General features: G+C 41.0%; 1 protein-coding gene across 1 annotated transcript in view; it reads right to left on the reverse strand.

The window, feature by feature from the left end:
* alcama (activated leukocyte cell adhesion molecule a) overlaps positions 1-18,972 on the reverse strand; it is a 55,991-nt gene that overhangs the window by 11,541 nt on the left and 25,478 nt on the right. Inside the window, exons 3-11 of the mRNA XM_029519924.1 lie at positions 18,336-18,555; positions 18,124-18,188; positions 13,346-13,433; positions 12,610-12,780; positions 7,230-7,354; positions 6,748-6,880; positions 2,659-2,771; positions 1,369-1,492; positions 131-252 (exon numbers count right to left, since the gene is read on the reverse strand). Of these exons, the coding sequence (XP_029375784.1) occupies positions 131-252; positions 1,369-1,492; positions 2,659-2,771; positions 6,748-6,880; positions 7,230-7,354; positions 12,610-12,780; positions 13,346-13,433; positions 18,124-18,188; positions 18,336-18,555 (1,161 nt within the window). The remainder of the gene's footprint in view (positions 1-130; positions 253-1,368; positions 1,493-2,658; positions 2,772-6,747; positions 6,881-7,229; positions 7,355-12,609; positions 12,781-13,345; positions 13,434-18,123; positions 18,189-18,335; positions 18,556-18,972) is intronic.

An 18,972-nucleotide genomic window follows, 5' to 3' on the forward strand; every position in this document is an offset into this window, starting at 1 on the left:
CACACCACACTGCACTGTTTACTTTTATTTTGCTTCAATTTGCTGTTTTTGCTGCAGCTTATTTTTCTCTACCACTAGCCTAACTTGAAATGTCTCACAATAACACACAAGCATGTGTTCTGCCACTCACGTTTGTGCTATTCACACTCCATTGGAAGAAGGGCTTTGGTACTCCCTCAGCCTCGCAAGTCAGAACATTGTGTGTGGCATCATCAGCAAGACGTTTGGTTAAGCCGGTAATCACAGGCTTCCCTGATGAAAAAAGACTGGTCTCTAATGATATGTTTTCATCACATTTACATCACATTAAGTTTTGCAATTGAATGGTTCAAAAATAAAAAAAACTTGAATGCAACCCTTGTTACTTGTAAATGTGGATTAGTGTTTTAAATAATTTTATAAAGAGTTTGTTCTAGACCTGCTCTATATGTAAAGTGCCTTGATGTAACTTTGTTATGATTTGGCGCTATACAAATAAACCTAATTTGATTTGATTGGATTTGAGAATAAGCGCCATCTCAGAAGTTGATGATACTGGATTGATCACAATATGCTGTATGGTCTATTTTTTTAAAAAAACTAACTGAACTTGAGGGAAGTTTGTAATAATTGTATAATTGTATAATTATTTGTAATTGTAATTAATTGTAATTGTAAGATTGTGATATTAAATATACAAATTAAACATTTTAGTATACCACCAAGTAACGTCACAATTGATGTGTGAACTGCTGTCTTGAATTCCCCAGTTAACAATAACCCTAACCCTGTCTTTTTTTTTTTTTTTTAAGAGTTGTGGGTTACACTGGGTTCTTATTTTAACATGGGTGCAAAGCATAATGGTACATATTGCTTGGTTAGATATCGTCCATTGTACACTAGCTCTAAGGATGCATTGTGAGATGTTAAATGGGAGTTTTCTCAAAAGGGTATAGTAACTGTCAAAATAAATTCTGACAGTACAACAAAAAACTCACTGTTTAATTTACTATAAAAAAGAGCAAAAAAAGAATGACTTTAAACATTAACCCAATCAACACCTAATATTAACCTACATTCTAAAACAAAACCACAAAGTGGCAAAATCCACAAAAACTAACTCTTAACACAAAGAAGTCTAAACCCTCAAACATTGGGGGATCTGTTGGGTCTCTTTAAATAGTTTTATAAAGAGTTTGGTCTAGACTTGCTCTATATGTACAGTGCCTTAATGTAACTTTGTTATGCACTATACAAATAAATCTGATTTGATTTGATTTGATTACTTGGAAGATGTGTCAAAAAGTGATCACCAGCCTAAATGTCCTGTCATTTTATTCTTTTTTTTTATTTTGGCCATTACAAGGACACAGACATGCTCATACTCACCCTCTACAACCAGTTCAAAGCTCTGACGTCGTGTGAGGCCGCCCATAGAGACTTCACATAAATAGACTCCTGTATCAGCATATGTCAAACTGCTGAATGCTGGCTCCTTTACTGTCTTTCCATTCTGAAAACCAGATTGACATCAGTGTGAGAAAAGTCCACCATAACCCAGATATTTAATTTGTCATCTACAGTGTATTCAATTTTGACTGCTGCAGTGAACCAGTATGGAAACCTTTTTTCACTTAATTTACTCTCTAATCTACTGCCTAAACTCTATCTGACTATATTTCTCCTTTTTCTTATGATTAACCCCAGGAAAGCAGTGTGTCTCTCTCAGAAACATAGTTGAAACGTAGTCTCCTGAGGTATTTTTAGCACAGAAAAATATTTTTTTGCAAACAAGTTTTATAATATTTTGAGGACAAAATATTCTTGCAAAATGAATAACTTAGACCAAGCAAATAAAAATGTACCTTTTGCTCAATGTATGAATTTTCCTTGTCATACAATATTAATGTCTGTCTCTCAGTTTCAGTCAGTTATTCCCTAACAGATCTCTGCACTGTGCACGAGCACTCCTCTGCGTGTTCTCAACTCTGCTGCTCACTTGCTCAACTTTGCAAATCGTGACAATGTCCTGAAAAACAGCTAATCACAGACTAGGAAAAAGTATTCTTGTCCCCAAGAAAACCAATCACGCAATTATCGACCAAATTCCAGAAGCAGTGTACACTGGTAGATCAAGAAGTGGCTCAGTTTTGACTAGATAACAATATATTTTTGTGAGTATTTTAGCATTGAACTATATCACCTAATACCTAATTTCATTTTGTATATTGTGGTGTTACTGCATTGTTAAGACCATATCTCCAAAATCTTTGAGTCATCTGCTAATACTTTAAGACTTTGTTTCATCCTTCACTAATTTTCCTCCTCAGCACAGTGTAGGACATGTCTGATATTGAACATGGCCTACTGAAGTCACATGTAAATAGTACCTGTTCGCCATATTTGTATACTTTCTTTAGTTTATATTATTATTATTATTATTATTCGGCTATTAACTAAAACAAGGTGAATTTGATCGGTTGCTAATGCTAACCCAAAACAGTAACATTAATGGATCCCACTGCCACAATAGCCTAAGTTTGAAAACTTGACTCTAAAAATAACACCATACTTCTCAGAAGGAGTTGGACACACATCCTGTTCTTGTCAACTCTTCCATTTCCTTTTATATTTCAAAGCCACATCTTTGATCAATAGCCCAATTCCAACTTCCATTACCTTTGCCCATGACACTTTGGTATCTCCTGAGGCACTCTTTTCAATCTTCACAGACAAAGTGTCCCCGACAGTCTTCACTATCTTCCCAGTGGGACTCAGACTCAGGTCCAAGTCTGAGGAAACAAGAGAGAAAAGGATGGTTCTGTGGAGTTACACCAGTGGGTTGAAGCTAAGCACAGTTTCCACTCATTGTATTTCTTCTTATCAATGATAACAGAGGAGCCAGTTGCTATAAGCATTCAAGAGTTATGGTGCAAGTTTCCCTTTAAGTCATAAATCTCTGCTCAGACTTGATCTTTTATTGTGATTTTCTGAGCGTATTTGGAAACTACAAGGGAACTCAGTAGAGCACATCACGCCTTTAAGGCCAAATATCCTAACCCGAATACTGATACAAATGCAGAAAAATTTTCGTTCTCACAAAGGTAATTAAAGTGTTCAAAATTTGTGGTCAAAGAAATTTGGTAACCCGAACCAGCCTTCAGATTTTGGCCTCTCTAAATGTACTATTTTAATACGTGAGGGGAATTTATTCCATATGAAAACAGAAATAAGAAAAAGATTAATATAAATAATAAAGATTTAGGCAGGTAAACAGGTATCATTTGGAATAGATACAAGAATCCAGACAGATTTGTCATTTTAACCTGTTCGCTCAGTCCCCCTAGTGGTTGGGACACCGGCGTCCCAAACTAATTAACATATAAAAAGCGTCCTTTATACAACGAAAGTAGGCAGGGTTTAATGAAAATTTCAACGCAGACGTTTTTAAACACACTTTGAGCTACATGCATAAAATGTTGACGTTTCTAGGTGCTACAGTTTTATCATAATTACTGAAAATGTCTAGGACAGTAGAAGACGACGGCAAGACCACAAGTGACGTCACTCTAACGGCAAAGGGAATGTAAACATATGTGTACCATCTTTACACTGTTTCTTTCAACTCCCTTAAAAATCGTATACTGTCATAGAAACAACAACAAAGTACAAAAATGGCCTCATTTCAAAGATGAAGTTGTGCCCAGCAATAATCCGCGGTTCAGTTTTATCCATTGCATCCAGGTAATTGGACGTTTTGTCTTCTCTCCCCTCTGTGCTAACTCTAATTTAAAGGTCCGTCAGACTGCGCATCTACTATGCGCAGGCAGCGTCTCCTGTCAATCAAAGTCACGATGAAAGTTTTCAATAGCAGAGGCCCTGAGAGATCGGGCCCGAGAGCCCGGACCTCTGACGTATAACAATCCCTGATTGGGCCGTTTGTCCCCCCAAATAAGGGCTGCGTAACGGGACCAGAGCCGCATGGGACATAAACGCAGTGACGCACACAGTTGACCCGGATTTCTCCTTAACTCTGCGTTTAATCGTTTTTTATCGTCGTTTTTGTTGCTTTCGTGGAGAAGTTTGACGGCGAAAAGGACGGCGACCTCGACGACGGCCGCTTGCAGCCAGCTGGTCCCTTTGTTGGCTCTCCTCTCCGTGTCAACAAGCAAACAATGGACATTTCGACTAAAAGTGTGTTTTTACTGCCCCAAGTTTTAATGTAATTATGACAACATTATGACAAATTAAGACAACACATGAAATTTCATAAATTCATATTTCGAAGGTCTTTGTTAATTTCAGCCATCCCTGATAGTTGTGGGTTTACGTCTGGAGTTATAAAGCATAACATAAACATAAAACAGGCAAAAATAGGTAAAATTTGTATTTGGATAGGTTTTGGACATAATATATGGTGATATATTCAGCCCTATAAATGCAATTTTCAAATAAAAATTTACTTTTGTAATGGGTGTTCCTAAAAGCAGTCATGTCTGTGATTGGCCCCAAAAAGTTACCTGTTAAAAAATGTGTATATCACTGAAATCTGCCCTAAGCACCTCAGAGAAACATTATCTAATCATCTAACTAGTCTGGAAGGCATTAATTTGGCTTTCAGCTCCACTGTGAGAAACCTTGGAGTAATTTTTGACATGTCCTTTGTCCCACACATAAAACAAGTTTGTCGGGCAGCTTTCTTCCACCTGAGAAAAATTAGGAAAATCAGAAACATCCTTTCTCAGGATGATGCAGAAAAACTAGTACATGCATTTGTAACTTCTAGGCTGGACTATTGTAACTCATTACTATCTGGATGTCCAAACAAATCTCTAAATTAATTCAGAACACTGCTGCACCAATATTAACAGGAACTAGGAAAAGAGATCACATCTCTCCTGTGTTTGCTGCTTTTCATTGGCTTCCAGTAAAATATAGAGTAGAATTAAAAATTCTTCTTTTAACATATAAAGCTCTTAATGGCCAAGCTCCATCATATCTCAGAGAGCTCATAGTTCCTTACTGTCCTAGCAGGCCACTCCGCTCTCTAGATGGAGGTCTACTTGTGGTTCCTAGAGTCTCCAAGAGTAAATCTGGAGGCAGTCCACCTACTCTTTAGCTATGTTGCTATAGGCCTAGACTGCTGGGGGAAGGACTGGGCAACCCCGCATGCGCTGACAATAACCATGCTTTTCAGAAATCCCCATTTTTCACACTTCTAAGCATGTGTACTGCATTTACTAACCATGTCCTCTTGAAGTCTGTGTCTCTCCCAGCTCGTCTCCTCTCTCTCCCTGTTCTCATCCTGCAGGTAGTGACTCATCACCATCCCATGTTCCTGCAATGCCTGCTGCTGAATTCCATACTACATCATTATGCCTTGATGTAACTTTGTTATGATTTCGCGCTATACAAATAAATCTGATTTGATTTGATTTAAAATATTCAAAAGTATTATTATTATTGCACGGAAGCCACTGGTTTAAAATATATATAAAATGCAGGTCCAAATCCAAATTTCTCAAAAGCTGTCAGCAGTTACTCCCACTCTATCCGGTCAAACACCTTTTCCGCATCTAAGGAGACAATAATTTCAGACTGGATTTCAGAGTGAGAGGAGTACATAATGTTCAATAATCGTCTCATGTAAAAAAAAACGACTGTCGATTGGAAATGAATCCTGTTTGGTGTTGATTAATGATCTTGGGCAGCACCTTCTCCAGGCGATGAGAGAGGGTCTTAGTGAGTAACTTATAATCACAATTAAGATGGCTGACTGGCCTATAGGAGCTGCAATCCAGGGGTCTTTCCTTTTTTCAGTAATACCGAAATTGTAGCTTCAGAGAGCGACCGTGGCAGTAGAAAAGGTTTCATCGTACATTGACTTTAGGGTAGGTGATAATTTAGGAGCAAATACCTTATAAAACTCGACAGGAAACCTGTCAGGTCCTGGAGCGTTCCCACTTTGCATCGATTTAATTGCATGTATGATATCAGTGCCTCAAAAAGGGCTAATAGGCTCAACACCTTTTTTATGACAACAGTTAAAAATTTAAGGTTTAATGACTTTGTTTTTTTTAGTTCTCCTGCTATCGGCCTAGAGTGCTCTTTCTCCCTCTATCCTCCTCTCCCTCTCTATGGCTCTCTCTCCCTCTCCCCAATGCATGTACATCACAACATCACATCACTAACTTTGTTTCTTCCTGTAATCTGTTTTGTCCCTCCTGTCCTCTCTCTTCCTGTCCCCATCCTACAGGCACTGAATCAACGGTGCTCCTTGTTCCTGCTCAATACCTGCTGCTATGATAGCTATCATTAGTTATCATTACACACCACCACACACTTCCCATTGTTATTTCTTCTGATATAAACCATATTTGCTTTTTTATGGCATATTCTATCGTCCTGCTCTTGCTCTTTCTCCACCCCTCTACCCTGTACCAAGATAGTTTAATAGTTCCCAAGCTCCTAGCAGGCTCCAACACTTTGTCACTTGAACTCAGTCACTGTCAACATATTTTTAATTAAACTGTCCTTCCTGCATCGCACTTCACACTTTCCCCATCCACTGGGCTGAGCTCTGAAAGTTTAAAGAGGATTTCTCTGCTCCAGTGACTTTATTTACAATATACATAGAAATACATTGTTATAAATAAGAACTTTATGAACAGTGAGGGCAGCAGTCAGACATTTTAGTCTGTACTGCAGCATTGGTTTCTATCCTTGCTGTGGTACACTATGCTAAGACTATACATGTGTCATACTCACAGCCAACAACAATGTTCTGGGAGGCCTCCAGCTTCTCATTGTCAGATAGGGAGCATTTGTATTCCCCTGTAGCCTCTCTGTTAATGGCAGTCAGAGTGTAGGTGTCTGAATTTTCCACCAGTGTTTTCTGGCCCTAGTGGAAGGAGAAAGAGTTGGGTGGGGGTTACTGTCAGCATCTGTCATACAAAGGATTATTAGTTGAAATTGAGAAGATGATAAATATTTTCATCTGAGCTTGATTAACATAATTAATTCATTAAGACTTTAAAAATTCCATGATGAATAACTCAGAATTCATCATTTGAATTGTGAAGAAATAAAGAAATAAATTGTCACTTGCCTTTGAATAACACATTTTTAACTTTTAAGCATATATTATTCATTTATTATAATAGAATATAGCATATGGTAATGAGTAATTGGTGGTCACAGTGTGTGTGTTTAACAACAGACAGGGCTATTTAAGCTAGGGCTTGACTGACCTTGATATGGAAGAAGAAGGAGCTTGGTGGAGGGTTTCCATCAGCCTGACACTTCATCGTCACATTATCTCCTTCTACAAAGGGCTTTTTGGACACAATCTCTAGGGTAATCTTCTCAGGTGGGTCTGACAGGTTCCGTGATCCAATCAGAAGAAGAAAGGTGGTCATTTATCTCTCCAAAGTAATCCAAAGAAAGAAGGAACAGTGGCAAACCAACGACAGGGTCATGGGCTTTCAAGGCTCACTGATGCATGTGGGCAACAAAGGCCGGGCTGTTTGATCTGCTCTAATCAATGAGCTACTGTTGCTCACATTGCTGAAGAAATGAATGGTGGTGCTGATAGAAAGGTGTCTGAATACACAGTGCATCAAAATTGTCATGTATGGGGTTGCAGACCAGTCGGGGTCTCCCGACTGACACCTGTGCACAGTCAAAAGCACCAACAATTGCTACGTGAGCATCAAAAATATGTGGAATTGTTAGTGACTGTTGTTTACGTTTTTCAGTTACATGTGCTTTTTATTTATGATATGGTGGTGGTTATGTGCTTTTGTTTTGGTATGACATGTTCAACTCCACCCTCCTACTTCCTGTCTTTGTTTGATGTTTCCTCCATTTTTGTGATCACACCTGATTCCCTTTTGATGATTGCTTTGTGGGTATTTAAGCCTGGTGTGTCTATCACTCTCTGCCAGATTGTGCCAGTCTGTTTCCTGAGCCATTCCAGCATTGTTAGCCAAGATTCTGATTGCCTTTGTGCACTGTAGTCAGGCTGAGAGAGAGTCATGGCTCAGTTGAACCAGTGATCACCTTAGCTCTAAGCAGCAACGATTTTAGGGACTTTTTTACAGATAAAATTCTCACAATCATAGAAAGAATTCATCAGCTCTTGCCTTCATTAGACAATAATCACCGAGTGAATACAGCAACTTCCGAATCAACGCCTCTTTTACATCTGGAATCATTCTCCCCTCTGAATCTCTCAGAGCTAGCTTCTATAGTTTCATCATCCAGACCGTCAGCCTGTCTATTAGACCCAGTACCAACTAGCCTCTTTAAAGAGATCTTTTATTTAACTGAGCTGTTCATTCTAGATCTGATTAATCTGACTTTATTTCTGGGTTATGTACCTCAGACTCTTAAGACCGACCCATAACAAACATTCCATTCATTTCTAAAATCATTGAGAAAGCCGTAGCAAAACAATTCCACGATCATCTGGATGGGAACAGTTTGTTTGAAGAGTTTCAGTCGGGATTTAGAGCCCATCATAGCACAGAAACAGTGCTGGTTAAAGTCTCCAATGATATTCTAATGGCTTCAGCCTCCGCACTTCCCCTTTTAGATCTTAGTGCTGCATTCGACACCATGGATCATAATATTTTACTACAGAGACTGGAATGTGAAATTGGCATTAAAGGAATGGCACTAAGATGGTTCAAATCCTACTTATCAGATAGACATCAGTTTGTTCATGCTAACAGCAGCTCCTCATGCACTGTAGTCAGTTATGGAGTCCCACAGGGTTTGGTACTTGGTCCAATCCTCTTTACACTTTATCTGCTTCCTCTAGACAATATTATCAGGAAACACAGGATCAACTTCCACTGTTATGCAGACAACACTCAGCTGTACCTATCAATGAAGCCAAATGAAGTCAGTCAGATAGTCCAACTGCAGACATGTCTTGAACACATAAAAGTCTGGATGCCCAAACTTTTTTTACTTATCAACTCTGACAAAATTGAAGCTATTGTACTTGGCCCTAAGCACCTCAGAGAAATGCTATCTAATGATCTAATCAGTCTGGATGGTATTACTTTGGCTTCCAGCTCCACTGTAAGAAACCTTGGATTAACCTTTGACCAGGACATGTCCTTTGTCCCTCACATAAAACAAGTCAGTAGGGCAGCTTTCTTCCACCTGAGAAACATTAGGAAAATCAGAAACATCCTTTCTCAGGATGATGCAGAAAAACTAGTCCATGCATTTATAACTTCTAGGCTGCACCACTTAACTCATTACTATCTGGATGTCCAAACAAATCTCTGAAAGGCCTTCAGTTGATTCAGAAGACTGCTGCACCAATATTAACAGGAACTAGGAAAAGAGATCACATCTCTCCTTTGTTTGCTGCTTTTCATTGGCTGCCAGTAAAATATAGAGTACAATTCAAAATTCTTCTGTTAACATACAGTATAAAGCTCTTAATGGCCAAGCTCCATCATATCTCAGAGAGCGCATAGTTCCTTACTGTCCTAGCAGGCCACTCCGCTCTCTAGATGGAGGTTTACTTGTGGTTCCTAGAGTCTCCAAGAGTAAATCTGGAGGCAGATCTTTCAGTTATCAGGCTCCTCTTCTATGGAACAAACTTCCAGTATTGGTCCGGGGGCAGACTCTTTAGCAATTTTCAAGGCTTTTCTGTATGACAGAGCTCATAGTTAAAATGTTTAAGTCCTCTACTCTTTTGCTATGCTGCTATAGGCCTAGGCTGCTGGGGGAAGGACTGAGCATCCCTCTCTCTCCCCCTCCCTCCCTCTCTCTCCCTCCCCCCTGTATGCGCTGATAAGAACCATGCTTCTCAGAAATCCCCATTTTTCCCACTTCTAAGCACGTGTACTGCATTTACTAACCATGTTCCCGAAGTCTCTGTCTCTCGCAGCTCCTCTCCTCTCTCTCCCTATCCTCATTCTGCAGGTGGTGACTGATTGCCATCCCATGTTCCTGCAACACCTGCTGCTCCCTTATCCTCATGAATTCCATACTACAGCTCATCTCCTTGAACTTTTTGCACCATCATGTCAAATAAATCTGATTTGATTTGTTTGACCTATGCCTGTTTTTGAGCTCATCTCTGCTTTGGATATTCCTGTCAGGAGAACCATCACCTTATCATGGTGGGGAGGTTTCTGTTCCCCTCTGAACCTGGGGGCTGTGTTGTCTAGGGCCAAGTGCCCCTGGTAGGGTCTCCCAGGGCAAATTGGTTCCAGGTGAGGGGCCAGACAAAGAGTGGTTCAAAAGAACCCATGAGAGAACAAGGGGAGAAAAAGTGACCCTGCCCGGGGTCCAGGATCCAACAGACCTTCAACACCTACCTCCGGCGGAGCTTTTCTAGCATCCCTGTGGAGGTAGGGGACATTGAACGTGAGTGGTCTATTGCCGAAGTTGCCGCGGGGAGCTGTGGCCTCAAGGTTTTAGGTGCCTCAAGGGACGGTAACCCTCAGACACCGTGGTGGATACCAGTGGTCAGGGAAGCTGTCCAACTGAAGAAGGAGGTCTTCCGGGATATGTTAGCCCGGGGGACTCTTGAGGTGGTTGGAAGGGCTGCAGCCTCAGTGTTGAGGGAGGCAAAGCAGCGGGTGTGGGAGGAGTTTGGAGAACGCATGGAGAAGGACTTTCGGGAGGCACCAAGGTGTTTCTGGAAAACCGTTAAGCAATCACAGGAGGGGAAAGCGGGGGAACATCCAAGCCATCTATGGCAAGGATGGTTCACTGTTGACCTCAACTAAGGAGGTAGTCGGAATGTGGAAAAAAGCACTTTGAGGAACTCCTGAATCCCACTTGCACGTCCTCTGGGGTGGAGGCAGAGCTGGAGGATGGTGGAGGATCAGGGTTGATCTCCCGGGAGGAGGTCAGTGAGGTAGTTGAGCAACTCCACAGCGGCAAAGCCCCAGGGATTGATGAGATCCGTCCGGAAATGTTGAAGGCTCTGGGTGTTGAGGGGCTGTCATGGTTGACACGCCTTTTCAATATTGCATGGAAGTCTGGAACAGGACCAAAGGAGTGGCAGATCGGGGTGGTGGTTCCCTTGTTAAAAAAGGGGGACCAGAGGATGTGTGCCAATTAACGGGGCATCACACTCCTCAGCCTCCCTGGGAAAGTCTACTCCAAGGTGCTGGAAAGAAGGGTCCGGCCGATTGTCGAACCTCACATTGCAGAGGAGCAATGCGGATTCCGACCTGGTCGTGGAACAATCCAGACCAGATCTTTACTCTCGTACGTATCCTGGAGGGGGCCTGGGAGTATGCCTATCCATATGTTGTGGGAGGTGCTGCGGGAGTATGGGGGTAAGGGGGTCTCTGCTAAGGGCCATCCAATCTTTGTACTCCCAAAGGGTCAGACTTGTTTCAGGTGAGGATTGGCCTCCGCCAGGGCTGCGCTTGTTCACCAATCCTGTTTGTGATTTTCATGGACAGGATATCAGGAGCTGAGGGTTACATCCCTGCTTTTTGCGGATGATGCGGCCCTATTGTCTCCTTTGGTCTGTGACCTCCAGTGCTCACTGGACAAGTTCGCAGCTGAGTGGGAAGCGGCTGGGATTAGGATCAGCACCTCTAAATGGTAGGCCATGGTTCTTAGCAGGAAACCGGTAGCATGCGTACTCCGGGTAGGAAATGAGTCCTTACCCCAGGTGAAGGAGTTTAAGTATCTCGGGGTCTTGTTCACGAGTGAGGGTAAGATGGAGCATGAGATTGGCTGGAGAATCGGAGCAGCACTGGCGGTGTTGCGTTCGCTCTACTGCACTGTTGTGACGAAGAGGGAGCTGAGCCAGAAGGCAAACTGGTCAGTCTTTGTTCCTACCCTCACCTATGGTCATGAGCGATGCGTCATGACTGAAAGAACAAAATTGCGGGTACAAGCAGCCGAAATGGGTTTTCTCAGGAGGGTGGCTGGAGTCTCCCTTAGAGATAGGGTGAGAAATTCAGCCACACAGGAGGGATTTGGAGTAGAGCCGCTGCTCCTTCGCGTGGAAAGGAGCCAGTTGAGGTGGTTCGGGCATCTGATAAGGATGCCACCAGGGCGCCTCCCAAGCAAGGTATTATTGGCATGTCCAGCTGGGAGGAGGCCACAGGGCAGGCTGAGGACCAGGTGAGAAGATTATATCTCCACACTTGCCTTGGAGCACCTTAGGATCCCCCAGTCAGAGCTGGCCAATGTGGTGGGGGAAAAGGAAGTTTGGGGTCGTGTGCTACCTCTGCTACCTCTGCGACCCAGCCCCGGATAAACTGATGAAGATGTTGATGCTTTGGATATTGCTGGATTTGTTGGATTGTAAACTTGACCCTGACCTCTGAACTGCGCTGTCTGCCAGTGGGTCTTTCTCTACAACAAACCTTATAGTGAATGTGCACAAGAGCAATTAACACACCTGTTTCTAAAACATATCCTGGGGGTAGAAATGCCAACCTGACTAAAATATCTCACAGTAAACAACTTAATTTGGTTTCTCTCTTTAATGAAATTGATGAATCCTTAAAAAAAGGTGTAGTTAAACAGTTCAAATGTTTAATAAATAAAGTTGTGGAATATTAAATGTAACACTTAGCAGCCCATGGGATGTGGCCTGGCTGAATAAAGGTAGTGCTGCATTTTACTCACAGTGAATAGGTAAAGGATCAAGGTCAATCTCTTGATTGGTCAGCTCATGTGTGGACATGCAGGTAAAGACAACACCAACATCCTCTTTGGTGGCTACATACTGGAGGATTGAAGAGGTAGTTGCAAGGCCTGATGCAGGATCCAGCTTCAAGCTTGTGGTGACCACAATGGCTATAAGGGACAGACATCCACACACACACACAAGCAGAGACAAAGGCAGTAAGATAAGATCTAATAATTTAAGATAAGTCTTTTGGGACATTTGCATATCAAAGCAGCATCAGGCATGTCACAGTTAGATCTTAAGTGTTTTATTTTTTTTTACATTTACTACAACTACTACAACTACTAAGAGGCAAATATTGTACTTTTGACTACACTACGTTTCTATCTCTACGTAACGAGATATGCACATAAACTCCATGTGCATCTTGTGTTCAAGTGTGGTTGTAACTGTCTCTTGTAGTGCTGGTAAACATTTTCTTAATTCCGGTTAATCTGAGTCGTTCACTGAATTGATCCGGTTCACTTGAGTCTCTTGAATCAGTGTTAGCAACCCCCACCCCCTAACACACACACACACACACACACACAACTTATAGGTAAGTTGGTAAGTGGTAAGTACATCTCAATATGACAGATCTCACTCTTCAGAGTAATCTGTATATGATAATGTCCTGTGCACTGAGTTACTGTGGGATAGCTTATTGTCATCAGACAGGATGGGGTGTTTTACCTTTACCATCTGCTACCAGGGGTTTTCCATTCTTCTTCCATGTGATCATAGCTGCAGGGTTTGCATCTGTTGCCACACACGTACCAACCTGACAAAACAGGAAATATCTTACTAAACACAAAACAGCATACACACCTACAAGGTTGTTTTAATTTGTCCTTATAAGCAGATGCATGTTTATCTAATTCATGTATTTTTTCATATGAAAATTTTGCATTTAGCGTTATGCGTCATTTTCCCTCAGCATCTTTAAACTGCATCCAGTGTATACCTCTGCCTCCCCACTGTGAGCGGGAATTTGTTCTAGCACCCCTGTGACTCGGAAATGGCTAAACAGCAGAAGATGAATGAATGAATGAACTTCGCCAGCTAAAAACCTTATTTCAATAACTATTTACATCTCTATTTTGTTTGCGGACAGCACGATGGCATAGTGGTTAGTGTTGTTGCCTCACCTCAAGAAGGTCATGTATGCAATTCCCTTTTCAACTCCTTTCTTTGTGGAGTTTTCATGTTCTCCCTGTGCCTTCGTGGGCATCATTTGGGGACTCTGATTTCCTCCCATAATCCAAAGTCAAGGATGTCTAGGTTGATTGGTGTATCTAAATTGCTCATAGAGCTGAGTGTGAGTGATTTGTCTTTGTATGTGTCTATGTGTTGGCCCTGCGATAAACTGGTAACCTGTCCAGGGTGTACCCCAACCTCTCACAGAATGTTGGCTGGGATTCGCTTCAGCACCCCCCATGACCCTTACAAATAAGTGGTTGAAAGTGAGTGAGTGAGAGTGTTTTTCTTGTTTTTTTGGGTGGAGGGGAGTTGGCTTCTCTCCTCCTGTTCTTGTTCTCTCATCCATCTGCCCACTCTTTCTCTCTGCCTCTGTCTCTCTCTCTCTGTCTCTCAACCCCACTGGTAGAGACAGATGTCTACCCTAACTGAGCCTGGTTCTGCCCGAGGTTTCTGCTATTCTGTATTGTGTGTATATATTAGGTATATGTATAAAATATAAAATATTACATATATGAAACTATATAATGTTCAAATAACATTCTAATAACATAGCAGATTCACAGAAAAATCTGTGAAACTTTACTTTTTCTTGTTGGACAAACATATCTGCTCTTTTCATCAAGAGTTGTTTGTCTTTCCAGGCTTGAATCCGACACTCTACCTCTTTCTTCCCCTTTGTTTTTATGTTGACCAGCACATTGCCTGCCTGTTCCCCTGCATCATCTTTGTAACCGAAGATCAGCAAAGGCAGAAAATACGGTATGTGAACCAGATAAGGGCAGAGTTCCAAGACCACTGAATCACAGCACCTGGTTTCATGTGCTGTACTACGCAAGAAATGTGACTCACCTCAAACATTGTTAAGCTATCATTACACATCACTAATCATCTGCTGTTGTTACTACTTCTGAAAACCCTATTTCCCCTCCTGCTCATATTTATTATTGCACATTTAGTGTTATCAAGTTGCAATCCCTATTTACATCTATATGTTTTGTTTCCATTTCCTATGACATCTTGTCTTTTCCTTCTCTTGTTCTTTTTCCATCCAGTTGAGGCAGATGGCTGCTCTCCCTGATCTTGGTTCTGCCTGGACTTTCATCATCAGGCAAGGATATTTTTCCACTGTCTCAAAGTGTTTGCTTGGAGAAATATGTTGGGTCTCTTGAACAACTCAGAGTTTGGTCTAGACCTGCTTTATGTGTAAAGTGCCTTAATGTAACTTTGCTATGATTTGGCACTATATAAATAAATTAGATTTGATGTCAAGAACGACTGTTGCAGAGAAACATATGAATGTGTGTGCAATTTTTTCAAGTTTTTATTGACCTACAGGTCCACCTACCTACATTGACTTACCAAGCCTCTAATCAATCAGGAAAGGCTAATGTAAAAGATGTCTATGACTGACGCACAGGCTAGTGAGCTCCTAATGCCTACATTTGCTGAGATGTGATGAGTGTACGGGTGGTGAGCTGGGCAGAGTGAAAAGGAGCAAGTTGAGGGAGAGAAGAGAAGTACAAAACAATCAGCTAAACTTACAGAACCTGCATATTGTAAGTCTACTTATCCAAATAAAAACATATGAAATCTAGTGTTGAAAAACACAGATATATGTGAAATACTCCATCTGCATCCGAGAGGTCAAAATAATCAGATGGAGGAAAATATATAGTTAAAGTCAAAGGTACACCAACATACATCATTCTCAAGACTATTAGATCTACACTTCAGAGTAATATTAAAGGCAATTTATACATGACAGATGATCTGTACTGCTTTAACATCTGCACAGAACCGCTGCCAATCACAGGCATGTCACAAAGGTGCTACCATTCTCATGGTCCATTGGTTACACATTCACATATGGCTTAAATCTACCACAATAAACGCATTTGTTAAACTGCTTACAGATATATTTACATCACTTAAGATAACCGTGTTTGTAATATTAGCTAGAGTTAGTCATCTGATTTATGTCTGAGATGTGGGTAAACAAAGGAAATTAGCATAATCAGTGTAATAATCTTTGCAATAACATGTGGAATGGTAAAACAGGAATCCAACAGAAATGCTTTTTGTTGAGGTTCAGAATATTGAATGGAAGAAAAAAATGCGCCTGCATTTGTTTCCCCAGCATGAGAGTTAGCTTTGGAGCAGATTTTATTTGACTGTATTTTTTAATGCTGGTCACTGGCTCCTAACACTGTGATTATTACTAAGGTGCCATAGTGGAATGATATACAGAGGCAGAAAGTAACTGTGGTAATTATTGTGTTGTCAAACTTTGATCAATAATTTGTGAAACCCATACAGTGCCAGGGTTCTGCCCTGTCATGCTCTCCTCCTCCTTTTTTTCCCCCTCTAGCTGGGTTTCCCGCTCTGGGCTCTCCTGCACACCTGCAAACAATTCAGGGCTCATCAACTCCACCACCTTCCTGGGGTATAAAAGACTGGCTGCTTCACCCACTCATCGCCTGTTTGTCTGTTCACCGCTGAACCAGATGCTTAGTTGTTCTACTTGGCCTTCTGTGAAGCTGACTCAGCTTTTTTTTTTTTAAACTTCTGTTTTCAGTGCCCTGCCTTTTGCCTCAGCCCCTTCCAGCGCTGTTCCCGTGAGTGCGCCTGTGAAGTCAGCCCTGAGTTCATTCAGAAGTTTAGCAGTTTGTTTTCTCTAGTGTCCTTTTTTTGAACCCGCCTGACATACAGAGGTACACTATGATTCTGAAGCATTGTGTGTGAATGTGTTCATGCATTTCATGTTTATGTATTATGGTTTATGTCAGTCAAAGCTGTGCAAAAACACTTCAAATAAATATACATTTCTGTCAAATTGCAATGGCTTACAGTCCAATGTCAGTCATGCTATGCATCCCATTTCAAAATAAAATCCACTTCACCACTACACTACAATTGTGCTCATAAGTTTACATACCCTGGCAAAATTTATGATTTCTTCTATTTTTCAGAGAATATGAGTGATAGTGCAAAAACTTTTCTTTCACTCATGGTTAGTGCTTGGGTGAAGCCATTTATTATCAAACAACTATGTTTACTCTTTTTAAATTATAATGACAACAGAAACTACACAGATGACCCTGATCAAAAGTTTACATACCATTGAGATTTTGGCCTGATAACATGCACACAAGTTGACACGAAAATGGGTTTGACTGGCTACTAAAGGTAAACAACCACACCTGTGGTCTGTCTGCTTGTCATCAGTGTGTGTATAAAGGTTCAGTGAGTTTCTGGGCTCCTGACAGACCCTTGCACTGACATCAGTAATGGGGAAAGCAAAAGAATTGTCAAAAGATCAGCGGGAAAAGGGAATTGAACTGTATAAAACAGGAAAGGGACATATGAAGATATCCAAGGAACTGAGAATGCCAATCAGCAGTGTTCAAACTCTAATTAAGAAGTGGAAAATTAGAGATTCTGTTGAAACCAAACCACGATCAGGTCGACTAACACAAAATTCTGCCACAATGGCCAGGAAAATTGGTCGAGATGCAAAGAAAAACCCACGGATGACTTCAGCTGAAAGACAGGACTCTCTGAAAAAAAGTGGTGTGGCTATTTCAAGATGCACAATAAGGAGACACTTGAAGAAAAATAGGCTGTATGGTCGAGTCGCCAGAAGAAAGCCATTACTACACCAATGCTACACTAATTAATATATGCGAAATAAAAGCACGTGTCACATCCGAATCCTTTATTTTAATTTACTCCAGGGTTTTGTGCTTCTCCAAGGGACAGTCCTGTATACTAATGCTGGGCTTTGTTCTGTAAATGCCGGCCACCATCTTGGACAGCAATTTACGGCAACATAAAACTACATTGTTTTTGAATGCAGCAATGATGATTTTAACAGGAGTTCACATGGTTAAAGCAGCCTGAAGCTGTTTTACTCCCACAACTATATGTATTACATGTAATTAAAATGAAAGTGGAAAGGTCAGCTGCTTCCTTTCTCATTGGTTTTCATCTTCAAGTAGATTTTTTTCCCACAACTATGAAAAAACTGGAAGTGAGAAAGTAATCCAATTAATAACTTTCTCACACACATTTCCACACACGTTTCCACAGCTCATCAATACTTTCAACATGGTCTTCATGTCACATGTGGTGCTGTATTAATTGTGTTCACAATGGAAATTCATTAAATTACAAGGAGACATTATATATTATTTAGACAATATATTGCAGTTCTCTCACATATGTACATCAAAAATAGTTTTGCATCAACAATCTAACCAAGATTATCTCACCGTTGTTGGTTTGTCCTTCTGCAATGCTTCAGATTTGTCCATTATCTGAACTGATGACGGTTTCTCTGCAAAGACAAAGGAAGGGAATCAGGCTTCAGATTCAGTTCAATTCTATCCAATTTAGGCCAGCCATCAAGTTACCAAACATTAAAACCAAACATAAAATTAAAATTTATGAGTTTATTTTGTAATGAATAACACAAAGAGCATACTGTGAACAAAAACGGAGACAGAGAACTCCATGAGGTTGCTCTCTGACACCACCATGCATGTGAAAGTCTTCTGGTCAGTCAGCGAGGCCTGGGTGATAAGCAGGTTGAACTTGTCGTCAATGCTGATCCGCTGTGCATAACCGTCCGTAGCCTGAACTGTGGCCTGGTCATTGCGAGCTTGTTTGATCAACAGATCACCAGGAGTTCCGTCATCTTTTTGCTAAAGCAAAAAAGACAGAAGACAGAAAAGTGTGTTGACTGTATTACTGTTGTAATACAGTGCATCACTGTTTCTCCTGCCATTGTTGAGGGTAAAGGTAAATGTTTAAAATGTTAAAGTAGTCATGTATCCTGTATCCATGTTGGTATTTTGAGGAACAAGTTTATTTTGTAATTTACCTTGTTGCCTTTGTATTGTTTATATGCTATCTCAAAGGGCTAATCTATGAAGCACAAGGCTCGCAAAGAGAGCTCTCATCAAAACCCCCATAAACTAGTGCCCTTGGTATGTGGAATGAGGTATGAATCATTACCTTGTTTTAATGGTCATATTTGTTTAATAGGCGATTATTTGATATAATACACGGTACTGTAAATCTGTATGTGAGTTGAGAAGCTACAGGAAAGTGTTTCTTTG

Source organism: Echeneis naucrates, chromosome 14 (assembly GCF_900963305.1).
Source record: "Echeneis naucrates chromosome 14, fEcheNa1.1, whole genome shotgun sequence".
NCBI classification, from domain to species: Eukaryota; Metazoa; Chordata; class Actinopteri; order Carangiformes; family Echeneidae; genus Echeneis; species Echeneis naucrates.